Raw genomic sequence first — 22,034 nt, forward strand, 5'->3', positions numbered from 1 at the left:
TGGAGAAAGAGTCTCACCTCAATAGAAAGAAAAAAAGTTTTCAAAATAAGAAATTGTATATTTTTGTGGACGGAGGGAGTAGTATTTATAATTTCTTTATACGTGACACACTAAAGCAGAAGAGGAGATTGAGATTGAGATTGAGATTGAGATTGAGATTGAGATTAGATTTCAAATATCAAGACAATATTCCAATGTAAATCGAAAATTCCAATACAAATTCTAAACAAGACTAGTTGAGAAAAAATATTGAATAAATATACAGTTGTAAAGTACTATTATTCAAATTGAGTCAGCTCTAATTAATTACTCTCTCCGTCCGACTTCGAGGATGACATGTGTTTTAATGTAAAATTGGTAAAGTAAGAGAAATATAGAAAAATAAGTGTTTAAAGTATTATTAGTGGAGAATGATGTCCGCCTTATGTGAGAGAAAAAATTTACCAAAAATAGAAATATAGTATTATTTTTATGGAACAGACAAAATAAAAAAATAAGATTATTTTTTTGAGACGGAAGGAATATAATACTCTTGTGATAGGTGGAACTGCTACTCCTTAGGCTTAGGCTATGTTAACCATAAATATCGTGAGCTAGATTATTTGTGGTGATTTTTTAGTATCTAAGTTATTTATGTGAATTTAGTTTAAGCTAACTTTTTACTTAAGAAAAAGCTAAAGTGGCAGGTCTATAGTCGTGGAAGTGATAGTATTAATACATCGTGAGTTTAGTTATTCAAATTTATTTTATTCCAAGGGATAAGTCTATTCCCAATTTCTTGATATTTAGAAAAATATTCTATTTATGTTATTGCAAATTGCCACAAAAACTACATAAAATATTTCAAATTACAATTTCATCTAATTACAAACAAATCCAACAATCGAGAAAAATGCCAAAATTATGTAGTAGTACTAATTGACTATTATTGAAAGTTGCAAGATTGGCCAAGATTTGACTAAAATTCATAGTTTTTCCAACCATTTGTCCTTTTTAAAAATCCCCAACTTTCACAATACTTACGAAAAATATCTCAAACTAAGTAATATCCATATACATCACTCTAGTTATAGTATATCCCATCAATAGTTCACAATTATCCAACATAAAGTGGCAGGAATTGAAGTAATGGCTATAGCCTATATAAGAGTATTTTCTATCTTAAGCTTTGTAACAAGAAGTTGGTGTCCCTTCCAATAATGTTAGGTGAAACGATACGAAAACACTACTCTCGATCCTGGCAGTTCCGAGGGCACCTTGGTAAGGCCTCGTTCATGAAACATGACATCCAACCAGAAATTTTTACCACATTTAACAATTTAATCCCGATTTTATTTCAATCCAAGCAAATTCAAGCAATAACAATGGAAACGAGCTTGGAATGTTAAAAGAAGCAAAGGGGAGTTTATACGATGATGGTTATATCCAGCTCAGGCACACAATTACTTGTAGACAATGATAGATGCCACTTATCTAATACTACAATGTAGAACTGCTGCTACCACGAGCCTCTATACGAACCACAGACAGATGCAGAGTGCACAACAGGGTTGACCTTTTTGAAGCAATGGCTTAGTTTAGAGGGGAGTCAAACCCACAACCCCTGCACGTTGCATATAGAAGAAGGTATCAATGAGATGAAGAATGTTGGTGCAAAACGAAACAAATTTGGGCTCTATAAAACATTTCATCAGAAATAAACATGATATAATCGGGTGGTCATGCTGCAGCCTTAAACACTTCTAGCATTCCAAAAGTATGTCTACCATCCATTCTTTATAGTTTTCAGTCATCAATCATCGATGTCAAGTGATAATATGGATATCTCAGAAACTAGATTCGTGCAATCAATTATTCATATGTTTAATTAGCTAGAAGAAGATGATGATGATAAAGATAAAAGCAGCCAACCAAGCATATAATGAGATGATGAAAGAACAACTTGAAGAGCTAAACGGGAATATAAGAACGTCAGATTTAGTCATGGAGTACGGTTGACTAGGGAAAAAGGTAAATTTATGGGGATTAATTTAAAAAAAGTCACAAAGTTCAAGCCAAGTTTCAATCGCAAAATGAACTTTTTTTTTCTTTTTTGGACCAATGTCTGTGTGATGTGGCAGCCCAAATTTGTAGTTATTCCACTTAAGAAAACAAAAATATAACGAGAGCCCAAGAAAAACTAAGCCAACGAACATGTTTGGTCAAATTTTCTTCAATATAAATTAGCTCTAAAACTTTTAGGTCAACTTTATCCCCAACTATTTAGATTCTCAAGAGCTATAAGATTAGTAGTTAGCTGTCACCGTATATGCACACAACTGAAATCAACACATGATGCAAATAATGTTTTAGGTGAACTTGAGAAAAATGATTGCTTGATGCTGAAGATCTCGAGAAAGTACAAACTGCAGAGCCAATGCGATATATTCAAATGCAGCAATGTCATGATTCGGGTAGTAGAAAGTTTGAGAATGCATTAGAAGAAAAAGGTTGCCTACCACAAGCCAAGCGGCCTCCAGCGTTGCCAGTAGAAAGACTGAGCTCATGACCACCTGTGGATCAAACAATTCAATGGAAGTTGATTAAACTCACAAGCTAGATGGATATGAAATATGGTGACTTCAATTGCTGCAAAGGAAATTAAAAGACAGAGACAACTGAAAAAAGCGTCATCATAACTAAAATTATTTAACGTACCCTTTCCAAGATCATCCTCGAGTTCATGAACAACAAAGGCTCTTCCAACAACTGCGTTAGGACCAGTCAAAGGTATCTGCATTTTGACAAAGAAAATGCTCAGCTCATACTTTTAATCCCAAAACGAACAATCATTAAATTCTAAATCCTGGCATAAAGGGTGCTACCTGAGAGTCCACTATTGTTGCCTCAGCCACGCCTATGTCAATTTCATCGCATCAGATAAAAAAAGGTGAGAACTTGAACGAATGCAATAGACGACATCAGAAATGCGAGAACAAAATAATACCCTCGGCGTTGGCAATTATGTTTCCCAGGTCACCCGCATGACGGACTTCATCTTCAGGAGCTCCGTGTGTCAAACCATTCGGATTGAAATGTGGTCCTATCAATAGCAAAAAATAGCAATTATCAAGAACAGAAAACGCATTTCAGCTTATGATGATAAATCAATAAAGTCCCAACCTGTTGAAATGCATCCATTTGTAGTGTCACCAAACTCGTGCTTCAGTCACAACAGGAAACAGAGTTTTTTTAGATTCATAACTCAATTGTGCAAAAGTTTCCAAGTTTACCAAATAAACACTCACCAAATGAAATCCGTGCTTGCCCGGAGTGAGCCCGGTGATACGAACGTTCACAGTAGTTAGTCCTACGACGCCAAGCAAACGAATATATTAAAGTGAAATCACAATGTATGCTGATAAACGATAATCAGACTATAAGGTGCAAATCCCACTTCATAAAAGATGCTGAATTGGATAAATAACTACAAAATAGCAGTATAAGCACAAGAACACATATAAAAACAACGAAGCAAAGGTGTTCGACGAAATGACTGAGAGAGAAAGTGAGGTTACCTTCGCCATCCTGGGTAAGAGTGACAACGCCCTCGACGCCGGAAGTCCCCTTGAGGACGGCGACAGCCTTCTTTGCGGCGGATACGACGGCGAGAGGCTTGGGGGCGGCGGCGGCGGAGAGGGATAGAAATGGGCGGACCTTGGCCTTGAGAGCGACACCGTGGAAGGAGGAGTGAAATTGGGGCGATTGTGAAGAGGTGGAGGAAATGGTGGGGAAGAGGAGAGGTTGTTGGGGGACGGAGGAGGCGGAGACGGCTGCAAGAACAGAGTGTGCGGCCATGACTGCGAGAACTGCTTGCATAGGATTGGATTAGGTGAGTGTGTGTGTGTGGGTGGGCGACGACTGTTGAATCTTTTGATTTATTCTCTTTTTTCGCCACGTGTCCTGTTGTCGTCATGTTTGGGCTGAGCTTTCATGTTCAATTTCACATTGATTCGGCCCAACCTTTGTTTCGTAGATTGGGCCTTTTAATTGGGTATGACTACTATTTTAGACTGGATAAATAATTCTATCCATACTATTTATTGTAAATAATTCGATTCATATTCCTTATTTTATTTATTTATATATTATTTATTAAAATAATAACAATAAAAAATACTCCATCCGTCCATATAAAGTAATGTCATATTTCCATTTTGGTCCTTCAATAAAAAATAGTCTCATGCAATAAATGGAAACAAATTGATAAATGAGCAAGAAAAGTATATTTTAGTACTCCCTCTGTCCGCGAATAGGAGTCCATTTTTTCATTTCAGTCCATCCGTAAATATAAGTCTCAGTTCACTTTTACCATAAATGGTAATAGGGTATCATCTTTCACTAACTCATTCCACTCACATTTCATTTAAAACTAATATATATAAGTGGAACCCCTATGCCACTAACTTTTTTCATCCACTTTTCTTAACATTTCTTAAAATTCGTACCACCAATAAATGAGGCTCCTAATGGCGGACGAAGGGAGTTATAGATATCGGACTAATTTTGTAATGAGCAAATATAAAAACAATGATACTCTCTATTTTACAATAATTGAAATATTTTTTTTGTTATAGAGATTAAGAAATCGATATTTAATGAGTTAAATAGAGAAAAAAAATGAATTGAGAATAAAGTATGGTAAAAGAAAATAAAAGAAATAAAAATAATGATTTTTGTAAATGAAGATAATGAATTAACCATGACAAATAATTAAATTAGCCCATTAGTATTAGTATTATATACTCCAAAAATCGAATCTGGCATAGGCCGAAAAGACCATCTGATTTGGTGGGTGCAATTAAAGAATGAGTGAGAATGTTAGGATTTAAACAACCCATTTTGCATAAATCTTCCGAAGATGATGGCTTGCTTGAAAGATTTGATTTTGGTTGATTGATATATGTAGAAGAATTCTGCGGCGAGTTTTGGCTCACTTGACTTCCTGAGCAAATTCTTCATCAACCCGAAATTTAATCAATTGGGCCCCACCCGTACCCGACCCGTATAGATATTGTCTCGGCCCGTTCGGAGCTAAAAACACAGACACACGGAGATCAGCCGGCGCCGCCGCCGCATTCCATGGAAACACACTCTCAATCAATCCGAGTGCTAGTTCGCCCACCGCCGTCGCCCGCCCCCACGCACCCCCTCCCTCCGCAGCCCCCGCCGCCGCCCGACGCATCTCCGCCCACTAAGAACGGCGTCGTGGTGGTCGGATTCGTAGGGAGGCGCCGCCACGAAGTCGCCCATCTCATCAACAAAATCGTCGACTCCTACGCCTTTGGCTCCGGCGGTTTGGACACTCCTTTTCGCTTCGAGCCCGATAGGATCGACTCGGAGATGAGGATATGGCTGGAGAGCAGGAATTTGAGCTTCTATCTCGACGAAGACAGGGGGATTTTGTACCTGCAATTCTCCATGGCTGACTGCACACTAGCTGAGGCGATGCTGTCGGAGGGGAGGATGGGTTTAGAGTCGGATTTGGAGGATCGCGAGCTCGGGGATCTCAAGGGATTGATTTTTATGTTCACTGTGAGTTGTATTCAATTTTTTAACTTGATTTTATGTTTGTTTCTATGAATTTTGGACTGTTGAATTTCTTTGGATTTTGAGTTTACATTGTGAATTTTGTTTTAGTTTGTGAAGAAATGTTTTAGGGTTTTAGCAGATCTTCTGAAAAGGGAAACAATTGGATATGCTGAAAACTGAATAGGTTTAAGGGCATTTGAAAAATCATGATCATTGTTATGTTATATTGTAAATTAGAAGAATGCAATGTAGCTGAATGTGATGATTATTTCACTGTTAATTGAAATCTTTATAGAGTAAGTCAGTTGAACTTACATTAGCCCTGCAGGTCTGTCATGTTGTAATACTGATCCAGGAGGGGTCACGCTTCGATACTCAATTGCTAAAAAAGTTCCGGGTTCTGCAAGCTGCTAAACATTCAATAGTTCCATTTATTAAATCACAAAATATATCATCCATAGCGTCTAGGCCACGTTCTTCAGCTCAGTCACGAATACCTGCTTCCAGGGCATTATTTAGTAATGCTGTTCCTGGTAAAATTCAAGGGATTCAGAATCGCAATGCTTCAGCCAATTCAGTAATGTCAGGTTTAGGTTCCTTCACCTCCTTGCTACCCGGTCAATGTACCCCAGTTGTACTCTTTGTGTTTGTTGATGATTTCTCTGAGATTTTTAATACGGAACAGTCTTCAGAGACCTCGTCCTTAAATGTGCCGTCAAGTTTTAACATCTCTGCGAGACCAGGAATGGGTGCTAAAGGATCTAGTTCTGTTGTTATGCTTGCACGGCCTGTGAACAATTCTGAAGGTGGACTGAGGAAAAAATTACAATCATCCCTTGAGGCACAAATTCGGTTTTCAATAAAAAAATGCCGAACGCTTTCAGTATTCGAAGGCAGTCATGGTGGGTCAAGGACTGGTGCAGTTGCTAACTCGGCCCCTCTTTTTACACTGGATGCATCAAAGGCTGTTTCACTCGTAGATGCTTGCTCAACTCAGAGTTGTGAATCTCTCGAGTTTGCAATTGGCCTTGTTGATCAAGTATTAAATGGGAAAGCAACCCCAGATTCTCTTTTGCATGAAAGTCACCATCAAAATACAAACAAGGAGGATATCCTCTCTGTGAAGGAGTTCATCCACAAGCAGTCTGATCTTCTAAGAGGAAGAGGTGGTTTGCTGGGTAATGGCAGCAGCGGTGCTGCAGGTGTTGGTATGGTTGCTGCTGCAGCGGCGGCTGCAGCAGCCTCGACCTCTGCATCTGCTGCTTCTGCAAAGTCAGTTAACCCCCCCGAGCTCCCAACTTTAGAGATATGGTCAACTTCTTCTCAGTCGATTCTTCACAGAATTCTTTCTGTAAAACCTGCTTGCACATATCAAGGAAAAATTAACCACATGCAAGAGCAGGATGCAAGCATACCACTGACAGAAACTGTACCAACGTCTTCTGATCCATATCAATCTGCATCGTCACTTCTGGAGAATGGTATTGGAATGAACACTAGATTTTCAATCTCGTGGTGTGAAAAAGCCTTTCCAGTTGCAAAGGAGGTGTATTTGAAGGATCTTCCTCCTTGTTATCCAAGTTTTCAGCACGAGGTCCATTTAAAGAAAGCGTTGCATGCCTTTATGTCTATGGTGAAGGGACCTGCCGTGCACCTGTATTTTAAAAAATTGGAGGACGAATGCATGTCTATCTGGAGTTCTGGAAGGCAATTGTGTGATGCAGTTAGTCTGACTGGGAAACCTTGCATGCATCAAAAGCATGACATAAAATCTATTTCCAGTGATGAGATCAAACATCATTCAAGTGGATTTGTTTACCTCCATGCTTGTGCATGTGGGCGTTCTAGGCTATTGCGGCCTGATCCTTTTGATTTTGATTCGGCAAATGTTGTGGGCAATACCTTCGTTGATTGTGATAAGCTTCTTCCAAGAGTTAAGTTGCCAGAAGGAATTGTTAAGGGACCCATTCAACCTTCATCATGGAATTTGATTCGTATTGGGGGTGCAAGGTATTATGATCCTTCAAAAGGTTTAATCCAAAGTGGATTTTGTGCAACTGAGAAATTTCTTCTTAGGTGGACTATATTTCTTGAGAAACCACCGCTAAATGACTTCCAGCAGGGTTCCTCAGACAGAAATCCCGGATTCGAAACTGCTTTAGAAGCAGATGATCAAACATCTGATGTTGCTCGGTTAGGAGCTGGAAGGGCACAAAATGGAGTTGGGACTCCAAAAAAGCCCTATTCGGATATCACTGGAAATGGTAGTAAACAATTGAGTGCTGGTCGAGGATTATCCAACATTACATTGAGAAAACCATTTTCTGAAGTTGTTACTGGAACTGCTGCTAACTCTGCATTTCCTCCACTCTTTTCTAGAAAACAGCCTATACAAGATGCTGAGAAAGGTGTTAAATTACATGATGGACGGCACAGGGATCTGGACAAACTTGGCGATGCTGTCTACAGTCAAGAAACTCTAAAGGTTAAAGATACTGTGCCCGTTGATAATTTGCAGCATATTGGCACTGCTAACAATGCCACAGAGTATGGCGATTCTTTTCCTCATATTGGAAGCAATATACCTTCTTTAAATGTGATTGGTGGTGAACAGATTAAGGCCACCAATCCTCCAATGAAGGCTGCCACTGTATATGTGGGGTTTGAACATGAGTGTCCCCGTGGCCATAGGTTTATATTAACTCGGGCTCATCTTAGTGACCTGGGGTCACCATTCTCAGTGCTTGAGGAGAATGGTCTCCCTTTGCCAGTGGAAAACTCAGATAAAAAACAAGATCCAGCTAAATTGGGTAAACTTGGCAACAGTGGTAGAACCAGACGGCAGGGACATGGGCTAGTCATGGGTGGTGGTATTAGTAAGGCGAAGAACCTTGAGAAGTCAAAAGAGAAAGTGGTCAATGGGAACAGAAACAGAAACAATAGAAACCTTGCCGAGGATCTTGATGACCTTAAACCCACTAGTATTGATGTTCACGGTGGTGCCTTCTCCCTTTTGAATAGAAACTTACCGATATATATGAACTGTCCACATTGTAGGGAGTCAAGGTCCAAAAACAATACATCTAATGTTAAGTATGCAAGTGCTATCTCACAGCTGCAGAGGATCTTTGTGGTATATTCTTCTTCGTCTACTGCATTAAATCTGGTCATTTATCACATGTCATAACATTTTAACTTCTGCAATTCCTGTTACTTGGACTTTAACTGCTTGGATAACATCCTGTACCAGCAGGTGTTTTTGGTAAAACCAACTTAGGTGATTACGTCTTTTGTGGATGATATGATAATTTGTGTTGCCTGTGCTTCTTTTTTTCCCTGTTCTCTCAAAACCTAATTTTATGTTTGAATTCACATTTTTCAAACAGAAAATTTAGTTAATATGATCTATTATGTTTTCCCTGCATCTCTTTTCGTGCTTAGAATTCCATATCACCCATATGTACATGTCAGGCTTTAATTATATGCTCTTTCAAAGTGAGTTCATTTTAGTTGTTAAAACTACGTCAGACTATGATATCCATCGTTTTGTAAAGAAGGTCTTGAAAAAACATTGTACTACTAAATTTGCTTTTTTATATACAGGTGACTCCTTCATCTCCGATTGTTTTGGCTGCAAACCCAGTTATTCAATTTGAGGTATGCAACTAGTGAAAATCTTTCTTTTTATATGTAATTCCAGTTTACAGTCATTTGAAGTCTCATGCTTCCCCTTCGTGATTGATATAGATTCATGCAAGCTGTATAATATTTTCTTTATGAACCGTGCTACTGAAATTATGTTCCCTGTGCTTGACAAGTCTTCCCTAATTGCAGTTATCTTGTTTACCTCCCTCTATCCCTGATCGTGAACAAAAGCTACAATTCAGCTTGGGCTGCCCTGCGATTCTGCCGCCAGATAGTTTCCTCTCTTTGAGGCTTCCTTTTGTTTATGGTGTAGAACTGGAGGATGGGAGTCTGCATTCTCTTAAACCTTTTGAAAATCAGCCACACCTCACTGCATGTATAAAGAGGGGAACAGCTTTGCAGGTTATGCCAAATCGGGGCGCTCTTAATCCCGAATCAGCGTGGTTGACGTCAAAAAACTTTCCTGCTCCATAGACGATTGACTTGTACTCGGTTTCTGGGTACTTTGCAAGTGGAGACTTCCCCTACCGCATGAGGTAAATCCTCGAAGTGTGCTGTGAGAAGTCAAAAATATGAATTTTCAACCTTTTTTATGTCAGGTATATAGAGCATTCAAATCTTAACAAGACTCTTTCATTGGAGTGTCAGTGAGTGCAATAGATATATAAGTGCGTATATATAATTGACATAATGAAAATGGATAGTAGATGAAAGATGTGTTCTTCTAAAACTTAGTATGCTGTAAACATGATAAGCTTGCAAATAATATTGTTCCTTTTAGAGCTCCGGAGTTTAGTTTCTCACTGTACTTTTTCCTCTTTCCACAACTACGAAGAGGACTGGTGAAGTTGGCTTCCATCTGTAATCGGGGAAAAGAAAACGAATTATAGAAGTCGTCAATACTTAACTGGCTTGCTTACCTAAGCTTCGATTTTCAGGTTTCTCCGTTTGATACAGCAGCCCTGAGATTGCTGGCCTTCAGCTATGGAGGTTCCTATGCGTTTTCCTTATTATCTTTATACATCTCGATAGATTCTCATCCATTTTCTCTAAACTTGCATCTCTATTCATTTCATTGCATTCTTATCTCTACTTACTTTTCATCAAATGTTTACCTTGTTTGGTAGAGTACAAGTTAAGGGCGAAACTGATTTGGTAAAACGCGAAAAGATGAAGCACCGTTTTCGTCTTCTATAACCTATAAATCTTTGATTTTAACAAGAGTGATTGGTGGATTATTAGGAATTTTTCCAATGATTTATTTTTCCGGAATAGTAATTCTACAAATCTTGCTGGGAGAATAAGTTTATTTGTTGATCGTAATTCTACAAATCTTGTGATTTAAATTGCAGATGAGCAGCGTCTCCGATGGGCTGGGCTGGGCCAGTGGCCGTCGCGGCGTGAAATACATTTTCCCATGGACTGTGCGGAACACAGGAGTCCTTGCAACTCAGAGATATGTCGAAGGAATTATGAAGAGATGGAATTATGAAAGTTGTGATGCTTTATTGCTAGCTTATTAAATATCTCATTTTGTTATTTTGCGAACATTTTTGTCCAAATTGAGTCGATGTCTTTGCCCAGATCATACACCTCTCCTTCTTATCTTCCTCTCACCAACATCATCTTCTATTATTCACCAACGAAAATCATCGACTGTAAATCAAACATGACCAAAAACCAAAATCGGTGACGTGGGTTGGGACAAAGTTTATCACAGGAATGAATAGCAGATGGCTAATTTTGAAATAATAATCTTATTTTATTTTTCGCGATAAATAAATTATAAATTTCATTAATTCATTCTACTTATAACATACTTCCTTCGTCCCAGCCTAGCCTAAGTGAGACGTATTCTTTTTTGGTACGTCCCAACCTAAGCGTGACGTTTCTTTTTTTGGAAACAATCAACTCATTAATCTCTCCTACTTTATCCTCTTATCTCTCCTACTTTATATTCTCTTTTACTTTATTCTCTCTTTCTCTTTCTTACTTTATATTCTCTCTTACTTTTTTCTCTTTTTTTCCTTCTTACTTACTCTCTCTCTTACTTTACCATTAATAATTTAATTCATCAAACACCACTAATTAAATTCTTGTGCCAAAATAGAAACGTCTTGCTTAGGTGGGACGGAGGGAGTACTGCGTTATAAAGGTAATATATAAAAAACTTTAATATTTTATTAGCTTTTTTTACCACCCACGATCAACTAATTTATTACTCCAATAATTTGTGTTTGAGTAAAGTAAAATATTTAATTGAGTATGGAGATTATTATAATACATTTATATACGTAGAAGAAATTGTGTGGCTAGAAATTTGTGTCAAAGAGGCTGTCATCTCTATTTTCTAGGTATATATATAAAAAAACGTGGGTCGAAACATTATTTTCAAAGCTACAATGAAATACAACTAAAAATTGGAAAGCGTTAATTTTAGTATTGAACATTCATATTTCAAACTTCAAAGTAGTGATGGAAAATCACTGCAAAAGGAGGGTACAATGGTCATTGTAATTGGTGGAGATATTGTCGCCAATAGAATCTTTTGTCACGTATTTGTTGTCGTTTTCAGCTATCTAAAATTCGAATTTAATTTCCATTTTTCTAATGATTTTAACATAGTACTCCCTCCGTCCCGGACTACTCGCACATTTCATTTTCGGCATAGAAATTAAGGAATTAGTGTATAGCAAAGTCAACAATCGCGGCTGTAGGTGATAATTTTTACTAAAAATGGAAAGAGTGCAAATAACTTGGGACACCCAGAAAGAAAATAAGTGCAAGTAGTCCGGGACGGAGGAAGTATAATTAGTTACTGGAGTAGTATATTTTATAAGATTATGTCAAAATTAATGACGAAATTTTGTAAGATACTAATAACTAACACACTAAATAAAAACTTACATTTTAATATACTTTTGATATACTTTTTAATTTTTTTTTTCCAATCCTTCAATCACTAAAATATTGAATTAGGATTCGAATAGTAGAGTTCGAATTATTGACTCATTTGAATTCATTTCGGAAGGTCGGACGACACAACATCATGAGAGGACAATCCAAACATGAAGCTTCAGAGCATCCACAATAGCGCCTAGCGCACCGCCTAGCCGAGCGCCGGCGCTAGGCGGTCGCTAGGCGAACCATTGGAGGAGCCGAAAACCGCCGAGCGGTTTTCCGGAAATCAATTTCGCCTAGCGCTAGGCGGTCAAAATCCGCTGGGCTATGCGCTGGGCGATCCGCTCGGCTCCATTGCAGCGCCCGGATCGCCCAGCGCATAGCCCAGCGGATTTTTTATTTTTTATTTTTAATTTTCGAAACACTATATATACGCGATTTGCACTTCATTTTCATTCGCACCACTTGTATTATACGGCAAGTGATTTTTTTAAAGTAATGTACTTTTTGCGATTTTGAATGTAATTTTTTTTATTAATGTACTTTTTAAAAAATTTTGTACTTTTTTTAAAAATTAAAATAGTATTATTGATGTTTCCCGTATATGTCTCGTAAATTAAATTCCGTATATTGTGTTATTAGTGATGTGGCTATTGATGTGGCTGGACTATTTATGATATGGCTAGGCTATGGCTGAGCTATTTCTAATGTGCCAGGAGGATTTTTAGTATTGATAATGTGGCGGGAGGAGTTTGTGGCTAGACTATTGCTGGACTATAACCACTGTGGATGCTCTTAATATTCTTCAAAACATTAATTTAAAGTTTTGATTTTGGATTTTTTCCAAACTTCATCACCAAACTTAGTGCAAACTTTGCAAAGTAATTGAAGATATTAATTTCCCACAAATTAAAATATAAAAATATTATTCTCTCTATCATGGAATCAAATTTTTGGGCACATAGATTAAGAAATTATATTGAATAATATGAGAAATGAATTAATTAAAAAATTCAAAGAGTGAGAGTAAGGTGATGGAATAAAATACGAATGATTTTAGTTTGAATCCGAAAAAGGAATAAGACTCAGCTTAGTGGGGACGAAGGGAGAAAGTATTAAATCTATAAAAAGATTTTTGCATTTAAATATCTTCTTCAACCACTCTTCATATTTGGTCCGTAAAAAAAAGATATACTTTCACATAGTAATATTCAAATATTTTGTTAAATATTTATATAATTAAAGGAGATGAGACGATAGAGTTCTAGAGAATTCTATGAAGAAATATGACGAATAAGACAACATCACGTATCCCATGTGACTTGGCCCTTATCCATTACGTCCACGTGGCAGTCGTTCGGACAAGCTGCTTAGCTGTAAGAGTTACTACACGTGGTCCCCACCTCCACCGCACATTCTACTTTCCCCCTCAATTTTTCCTGCCCTGCTCATTATGCAAAGGCATAATTTTGCTATCGCCAAACCTTCTATTTCGATACGGACAATTTTACCCTTGAACTGGATTCATGATCCAATCTTCCCTAATTGGGATGGATTTGGAAATTGTCAGAAATGGGTTTGTGGAGAATCTTCACCTACTTCCAAAATGATGGAGGGAAGCATTTTAAATTTTGTGGTTAGAATTAATTTCTACCAAAGTGAATTGGTTAGCTTTAAAATTTTACCTTAATCTTATGGAGTAGTTGATACTTGATGGCATTTTTACATTTTTATGGTTGTTACTAGTTTTGCTTATCATCAACTATTAGTATTTTCTTCCGAGAAGGTCTCCTATGCAAGCTTACTCCCTCTGTTTTTTAAGAATAAAAATATTTGAAACGACAAATATTTTAATGCACAATTTGATAAAGTAAGAGAGAGGGTGAGAAAAATTAGTAAAGTAAGAGAGAGGGAGAGAAAATGTGGTAAAGTAAGAGAGAAGAATAGAAAAAAGTGGTAAATTAAGAGAGAGAAAGATAAAAATTGGTAAAAAGGGAGAAAAAAGGGTGGTGAAGTAAGAGAGAGGAAGAGAAAAAAGTGGTAAAGTAAGAGATGTAGAGAAAAATTAATATTAGTGGATTATAAGGTCCACTTTATTAGTGGTATAAGGAGTAAATAAATTGATGTACATGGGTGTAAAGATTTCCTAAAATAAAAAGTTTGAAAGTTGTTATTTTTAAGGAACAGATTAAAATGGAAAGAGTTGCTATTTTTAAAGTACGGAGAGAGTAATAGATAATACACTTAATCAAACATAAGAAACTGTCCATGTAGGTAAAACATCTTTTACAATTTTTATACTATTGTCCTTCTATTGTTGAGTCGAATTATTTTTTGAAGTCCTACTCTGGCTGAGTTTATGGAAAAACTCTAACCATTTAATATCCTATAGTATATTCTCACTTCTACAATGATCTCTTCAATTGTGTATTTTATTCTTTCTTTCTCCACTTAATTCACTAACCGTTATTCCTTAATCTTTGTGTTAAAAAAAGTCTCATCTTTGTCCAAGACCAGTGCATCTAACCATTATTCGCAATGACTTATTTCCGTACAAATTGTTAAAACTACTGTACTAACCGTTGTTAAAAGGCCAAATCAAACCCTTTGAACCTTTGTTAAAAATGGATTCCACACTATAGTATACTCGTTGGCTTCAACAATTTCAATTTCAATTTCAATTTCAATTTCAATTTTATAGTACATTAGAGAATCATTATGCATAGTGATTAGTAGGTGAGGAAAAATATAATAAAAACAATAAAAAAGTGCCAACCTTGTTCAATTATTGAAGCACAATGATGTCAATTTGAACTCTAAAATAATCTGTCATCCATCTCTACTTCAACACAGAGGGTATAATAATCTATATTCAGAAATTGGTCATCACAAAAAATATAAAAAAAAAGTCGGCCACAGACCATTGTTTGCAGTAATAATATCATTGGGCAACCGGCAACCGGCTATCACACAACCCATGCAAAAATCCATCAATATAAGTAACGCATGCACTCACTCTTTCTCAATCACTCACCTTCATCATCTCTCTTTTTAATTTCCCGACAATGCCGGACCACTTCAACACCCCCTTCCGCCGCCTGGCCGTGGGCAACCGCGATGAGTTCACCCAGCCCGGCGCCATCAAGGCCGCCGTCGCCGAGTTCATAAGCACCCTCATCTTCGTCTTCGCCGGCTCCGGCGCCGGCATTGCCTACAACAACCTCACCGGCGACGGCCCCGCCTCCCCCTCCGGTTTGATCTCCGCCTCCATCGCCCACGCCTTCGGCCTTTTCGTCGCCGTCGCTATCAGCGCCAACATCTCCGGTGGCCACGTCAACCCCGCCGTCACCTTCGGCCTCTTCGTCGGCGGTAACATCACCCTCTTCCGCGGCATCCTTTACATCATCGCGCAGCTCCTCGGCTCCACTGCTGCCTCCGCCCTCCTCATCTTCGTCACCGGCGCGGTATGGTCCCGCAAACATTTAATATAGGGATGGATAATAGCTATTTAAATCACGATCATATTTTATAGTTGAAAAAAAATTAATTAAAATTCATTTTTTTAAATGACTCTGTACGAATTTTAAAAATAAAAATAATAAAATAATAATTAAATGTGACTGAAATGAGAGAACTGATTATTAACTTATTTATTAAAAATAATTAAAGTGAAATTTGAATATTATATTTTCGTGATAAAATGAAATACAGTACTATAATTTTTTGTGGAGAGAGGAAAGTATTATAAAGTAAAGTTAATTCGACTTTGCAGGCTGTTCCGACATTCGGAGTGGCAGGGATCTCGGTGTGGTCGGCATTCGTGTTCGAGATCGTGGCGACCTTCGGGCTGGTGTACACGGTGTACGCGACGGCGGTCGACCCCAAGAAGGGCGAGATCGGCATCATCGCCCCCATTGCTATTGGTCTGATCGTGGGAGCGAACATCTTCGCGGCCGGGCCTTTCACTGGTGCAGCAATGAACCCGGCCGTGGCCTTCGGACCGGCTCTTGTAGGCTTCAGCTGGGCCAACCACTGGATTTACTGGGCCGGGCCGCTCATTGGGGGCGGCATCGCTGGTGTTGTGTACGAGGTGTTCTTCATCAGCCACACCCACGAGCCATTGTCGGAGTTCTAAGGATTTATTCATCAAATTTAATTGGGAGTTTATGCGATCTGTGTTGCGTTTGGTTTGTTGATGAATTTGAGGAGTTTATTTTAGTTTGTAATTTCGTTATTTGTTGTTTCAACTTTGGAATTATTGGTGGGTTGGTCTCTTTATCAAATATATTTCTTTACTATTAACTTATACCTCATACTTTGTCCTAGTGTTAATTTAAAGATTCACCTCCTATAATAAATGAGACCTACACTATATTTGATAATGTAAGTTATGCATATAAAGTTGAAGAATGATTTACATGGTATTAAAAGGCTTTAGAGTTAGGTAGAAAAAGTGTTTTGTAATACTACTATATTATTAATGAAAATAAAAATGAGTTAATAGAGGTAGTTGGTGTGCTTAAATACTAATAGTAGTACTCAATTTCTTTTACTTGTTCGTGTATAATAAATTAATTAAATACGTAGTTGATGATCCCATCCAAGTAATTTCAAGGGCGTTAATACATACTGAGCCAACTAAGTGATATAAATAGGTTGACAATTCGTTGATTTGATTTTTTTTTTCTAATATAATGGACTACCAGCTCTAATTTAAGATTATCACAAAATTTTTATAGTCCTAATTAAAAATTAAAGAAATAGACGTATATTACTAGAATAATACACATGATGCAACGGAAAAGTGTAAGTAAGAAATAAATTGTCTTTGTTTGTTTCCTCAATAATACTTACTGTATTTTTATTTTTGGGTACATATATATACATATAGTGAGCTGGCCAAAATGTCGAATTATTTGATCCAATCCCATAAAATAAATTGATAATGTTGAAATAGGTAGTTTTCAGTCCTTGTTGGCAACGTTTTACGTCTTTGTCTCATCATAATTCATAGTATATACTTTTTCATTGAAATAATTAAAGTAACCCTACCTAATTAATCTAATTAAATAATATAGTAGCAGTTCGCTAGGGAACTAGAAAAAGTAATACTATTATTTAATCTCCTACTTAATATAAAGATCCTATAATTTGGCTAAGATTAAAAATAGCTTAATTATATAAAAACGTAATAATAGGGTTTTTGAGTCTCATTTTGATTTCCCAATTCCTTATATATCCTTCATAATTGTAATGTAACACATGAAAATAGTATTTTATTAACTCAATCCACCTATATTTTATAAAACTACTACTCTATTAATTTTTACAATTCATATTTCCCCCCTTTTCAAAACTCGGTTATAACTTACAGAAGGTACTAATACTTAGTTATAGAAAAAGAGTCACATCGAGTGCGAAATTTCTAATGTAGAAATTTTAATTATATATCACCCCCACAAAATTCTAATTTAATTCCGGCGAACCAATAACTGCACTTCATTTTATAAGTTAATAACGATGTGGCATTAAATATTTATGTGTGTGGTCGGAGAAATCAGAAAGATATGTATATTAAAAGATTCATGGTTTAGGAAGACGATACTCCCTCCATCCGAACATAGTTGAATCATATTATTGTCTCAAGATAGTTGAGTCATTTCCTTTTTTGATAAAAATTTTATTCTCTCTTACTTTACTTTTTCTTTCTCTCTTATTATTATTATTTTTTAACTCTCTCCACTTTAATCTTTACCATATAAATTTCTTAAATTCTATATCCAAAATAAATGCCTCAACTATGTGACTACATGGACCGGAGCTAGGAAGTATTAATCTTGTGAATATCTTCAAATACGTATAATTATATAAATATATATATATATATATATATCATTATGTTTGTCTTTGACAACTCAGTTTCTTATGTATACAGTATCCATTCAATACGGCTCTTGGATGGCCTATATTGAAAATGTGTTAATTTTTTTAAAGTAAAAAAGAACCCAGAAATAAATTGTAATCTATATTGAAAGTATTAGGTGGCGATACATGTGCTCCTTTAATTTCCTCTCTCAATAATGTGGTTGCTACTATATGAATGTGATGTGTTATAAAATTACTTTTCTGGCATAATATTACAAGTATTAAACGGACAAAGATGTACTAATACTAATGTAACTAAACTAACACATGAGTATGTTTTGAATTCTTATTGAAAATGTCCCATTTCAATAATTGAATCCAAACATTGAAAAGTAGATCAAATGATTGGGGCACTTTTAAATTTCAAACAAAGTTGAAAACCAGCTAAGGGTGTGACCAATTTTTTTTTTGGATTCAACTCGTTTCTATTTTATTTAGATATATAAAGATATAAATGTGCAAAATCTTAAATTGAATGGAAACCGAGGGTGTGTTTGATTAATACTAGTAGAATAATTAAAGTATACACTTTTGTCTTTTAACTTGCATCTACCCATCTAAAATTGAAAACTACTGTCTAAATTAGAATCAAGAAATTTGATCAATTTAAAGTTAATTACACAATTTTTTAAAATTACGATTATATCATAATTCAAAAAAGTTTCTCAATTGTTTAATGACAAAAATTTCGGCATGCTACATGACAAAATATGAGTATTAGCCAAGCCTAAAATTTAGGACTTAACTGATTAAATGTATTAAACGACGTCATTTAAAAAATCGAATACTTTGTCCAGATAATATTTTCCGTTTGTCACATCATACAAATTTTTTTCCATATCTTATATTATGAGATAATAATTGAAAAAATGTCATAGTTGTTTATTTTTGTAAGTCCCTAGATTATCCAGAAATAGATCATATTTGATAGCTTTTCTTAATATCTCCAAGGTCAAATGTCTTGAGTTCGAATTTAGTGTAACACGACATCTGAATATCCGATAGTTAACCCTACACATACACACAAACACAAAGTATTTCCCAAACTCAAAATTTTGAAAACGCACTATTACATATCTAAACAAAGAAACAAATACAGTATTACATCTAAAATGACAAGAAAACAGTATTGGAATAAAAAGGCAAAAGAAAAAGGACCACAAAAAAAGATATTTTTCATAATGAATGTAGAGGTTTGTATGGAACTCGACATCGTGGGTGTCAGTCTCAATGAAAATAAAACTAACAATGCTACAATACAAATTGGGCCTTGTGTTTCACATGCTGTGGGGCCAGACCATGTGAATGGTGGTAGGTAGCTCTACACTCTCTTGAGTGTGTGTGATTGAGAGAGAAGTGGGATAGCATGTGGAGTGCGACCTACCCTTCTAAATCATCATCAGTCAATTTTTTTTGTTTAGAGTTACCCCTTGTTGTTTCACGGAACAAAAATGAATTAAATGATTATAGTGTTTTTTTTGGGTTTGATTAAGTGTACTAAACCCGCTTTGCAAAATTCAACTAATCATGTTCGATCAGGTTTATAGATTAAGGCCGAAAGTCTGTATTGCTTACTAATTTGATATTATGCAAGAGCATCCACTATAGGGAATATGGGGCGGACGCCCCGGAGGGGGCGACGACGGGGCGGAAGAGGCTTCGGCGACTAGGGGTGATGGCCTAGCGGCGGGGCGAGGACAGGGCGATGGCTGGGCGATCTATAGTGGGGCGACGGAGCGATAGGCGTCCGCCCCCTTGTTGTTTTAATTTTCTTTTAAAAATAACCCCTGTAAATACTACCCCTCCACCATCCATTTACCCTATTTTCACACATTTCCCTTCATTCACTATCTACACTTTCACTCTCTAAAAATGCACGGTGGAGACGATGAATCCCCCGACTCGCACGAATCGGTATATGGCGGCAATCCTTCCCAGCCGTCGGGATATGGCGGCTAATTATTTCAATTCGGTTGATTTAAAAACGAAACGAAAAAAATAAAATGAAGATTGGTTATAAAATTTCGGGGCTATTGGAAGTGTCTGCCTATAGTGGGGCAGTGGAAGAAAAAATTGGGGCTGTGAACAAAAAATTGGGACGGTGGACAAAAAAAGGGGCCGAGGCTATTGGGGAAGGCAGCCTATAGTGGATGCTTTAAGAGTGATGATAAACAACCAAATTTTGTACAAGGTTATATTAATAATTTGATGTAATAATTGTATATTAAAATAATAAATTTAGTGAGTGGACAAGTTAAAAAGACTTATTAGCAACCTTATTTTTTATTTTTATATTTGAATTTCCTTTTTATTGTTTTTATAATTTGAATTAACGAATGCACTAATTAAATTTATGGTTCTACAAAAGTAAAAAAATTATACACAAATCATAAATATATGACCACAATATTATGCACTTTCCATGGCATCCATATATTTTAATTAAATGCATAAATAAATCTATTTTTTTTCAAATAAACTAGTTTTTTGTTGTACAAAATTTGGTCACATAGATTTGTTGATTCTGTAATATTATAAAAATAGTCGGTTCTTTATCAATACTCCATCCGTCCCACTCTAAGAGCATTTCTATTTTTGCACCAGATTTTATATAGTAAATATTGTTTTGTGAGTTGAGAGTGAAGAGAATAAAGTAAGAGTGAATATCAAGTGGGCGGCCATGTTGGTGATAAAGTTGGATGGTCGGCAAAGTTGAAAGGGAAATATTGGCCCATTCACATTTTTGTGTAAATTATGCTAATATGGACTATGACTATGAGTCTTCAGATTTGCCCATTTTGTTCACTTCCTTTCATAGTTCTTTTTTTTAACGTATAAATTAAAGAAGAATGTATTTTATTTTCCTTACATCAAAAGGTATGAGGTTTATCAATTTTGCACGTGAGATCTATCTAGTTGGGGTATGAATACACTTAATCTAAAGTTACAACTAACACATGGTGACTTATTGGACTGGGGGGTGAATTATTTATATAGCAATAATTAGAAAACAACTTTTACAAAATTGAGAGAATTCGGAAAATATCATGGAATATACAAAATAAATTCCAACCTTGTATCAGCCTTTAGCTAATATGTTGGGTCTATAATTGGTCCATCAATCATTTCAAGAAAGTGATATTTGTAATTTGGGCGGTTTGGGCGGTAAAGACTTCAAACAAAATGAGTAAAATACTTACAACTATTATACTTTTATTTTGTGGTATCATGAATAAACGACCTATTTTAATTCATATTTGTATATTTTAAAAGAAACTTATGCTTTTTTTTAAAAAATGCATCATATTTCAAGATTTTTGAATAGAATGGCAAATTCAATACGGGGTTTCAGTAATAGTTAAAGCGATGACCAAATCTAATCGATCAATTATCGGTCAATCAATAACTGATTAATTGACAAGTGGTTCGATTTCTGATTCTTATACCAGTAACCAGTGCTAGTTCAATTTTCAGTTATTACTGAAGAACCAAAAGATCAATTTAAATACATAATTAATTATTTATACTCCAATTAGTATTAATTTTCTAAGTATCTGTTTAGAAAAAAGAGAAAATATTTTTAGAAGCAAGCAGGCTATTTATTCTATACCCAACATGTATGTGTAGTTGGATTGCTATTTATGGAGCACTGTAAGAATTGTTGTCGGTGTATAAAAAGGGGCCCAATTTTAAACACGTACCTGGAAAGAGCTCCTAATGGGCTTTAGCCTTTAAATATCGGTCATATACGGCCCATTTCTAATGAGCCGGATTCAATTCTCAAAAGGGGAGTTCTATAAAGAACTCAATACCTTTTTATTTATTCCATAATTCCACCTTATAAATAAAATTTATAGAGAAACCAAATAAACATTTTAAGTTTTTAATAACTTTATGACTCATTAGATTTCGAAATTTGTAAGCAATGCGTAGTGACATACTTTAAGAGGGTAAGGCTAAGATTACTGTATAGATAAATTTTCATGAAATTT

The 22,034-nt window shown here is 36.1% G+C and overlaps 3 protein-coding genes across 9 annotated transcripts; 2 read left to right on the plus strand and 1 right to left on the minus strand.

Moving 5' to 3' along the window:
* Window positions 1-1,310: 1,310 nt before the first annotated feature.
* On the minus strand, window positions 1,311-3,896 carry LOC121745143 (superoxide dismutase [Cu-Zn], chloroplastic-like). The gene is made up of 8 exons (XM_042138934.1): window positions 3,558-3,896; window positions 3,288-3,349; window positions 3,163-3,202; window positions 2,987-3,082; window positions 2,865-2,896; window positions 2,698-2,773; window positions 2,499-2,552; window positions 1,311-1,603 (listed from the first exon to the last, which is right to left on the minus strand). The coding sequence occupies exons 1-8, from the start codon at window positions 3,856-3,858 to the stop codon at window positions 1,578-1,580; spliced, it is 687 nt and encodes a 228-aa protein (XP_041994868.1). The 5' UTR covers window positions 3,859-3,896; the 3' UTR covers window positions 1,311-1,577.
* Window positions 3,897-4,821: 925 nt separating this feature from the next.
* Window positions 4,822-10,804, plus strand: LOC121744099. Of its 7 annotated transcripts, none has more exons than XR_006038480.1 (6): window positions 4,822-5,574; window positions 5,900-8,704; window positions 9,175-9,228; window positions 9,406-9,815; window positions 10,155-10,206; window positions 10,569-10,804. XR_006038480.1 is itself a non-coding variant. In XM_042137539.1 (4 exons), the coding sequence occupies exons 1-4, from the start codon at window positions 5,122-5,124 to the stop codon at window positions 9,688-9,690; spliced, it is 3,597 nt and encodes a 1,198-aa protein (XP_041993473.1). In that variant the 5' UTR covers window positions 4,822-5,121; the 3' UTR covers window positions 9,691-10,804. The 7 variants fall into 7 exon arrangements, 1 of the variants encoding a protein (XP_041993473.1); XR_006038478.1 differs by having other exon boundaries at window positions 9,406-9,752; XR_006038477.1 differs by having other exon boundaries at window positions 9,406-10,206.
* A 4,328-nt stretch (window positions 10,805-15,132) lies between these two features.
* On the plus strand, window positions 15,133-16,423 carry LOC121745161 (probable aquaporin TIP-type). Its single transcript, XM_042138960.1, has 2 exons — window positions 15,133-15,581; window positions 15,890-16,423. Exons 1-2 carry the CDS (start codon window positions 15,183-15,185, stop codon window positions 16,250-16,252), a joined length of 762 nt encoding a protein of 253 aa, XP_041994894.1. The 5' UTR covers window positions 15,133-15,182; the 3' UTR covers window positions 16,253-16,423.
* Window positions 16,424-22,034: the final 5,611 nt, after the last annotated feature.

Source organism: Salvia splendens, chromosome 8 (genome assembly GCF_004379255.2).
Source record: "Salvia splendens isolate huo1 chromosome 8, SspV2, whole genome shotgun sequence".
Taxonomy (NCBI): Eukaryota; Viridiplantae; Streptophyta; class Magnoliopsida; order Lamiales; family Lamiaceae; genus Salvia; species Salvia splendens.

Coding starts and splice junctions, on each gene's coding strand:
- LOC121745143 (XM_042138934.1), bottom strand. CDS start 3,858: ATGCAAGCAGTTCTCGCAGTCATGGCCGCACACTCTGTTCTTGCAGCC. Junction 2,897..2,986: donor CATAATTGCCAACGCCGAGG/GTATTATTTTGT, acceptor AAATTGACATAG/GCGTGGCTGAGGCAACAATA. Junction 1,604..2,498: donor TGGAGGCCGCTTGGCTTGTG/GTAGGCAACCTT, acceptor TGCAACGTGCAG/GGGTTGTGGGTTTGACTCCC.
- LOC121744099 (XM_042137539.1), top strand. CDS start 5,122: ATGGAAACACACTCTCAATCAATCCGAGTGCTAGTTCGCCCACCGCCG. Junction 5,575..5,899: donor GATTGATTTTTATGTTCACT/GTGAGTTGTATT, acceptor TTAGCCCTGCAG/GTCTGTCATGTTGTAATACT. Junction 9,229..9,405: donor ACCCAGTTATTCAATTTGAG/GTATGCAACTAG, acceptor CCCTAATTGCAG/TTATCTTGTTTACCTCCCTC.
- LOC121745161 (XM_042138960.1), top strand. CDS start 15,183: ATGCCGGACCACTTCAACACCCCCTTCCGCCGCCTGGCCGTGGGCAAC. Junction 15,582..15,889: donor TCATCTTCGTCACCGGCGCG/GTATGGTCCCGC, acceptor TCGACTTTGCAG/GCTGTTCCGACATTCGGAGT.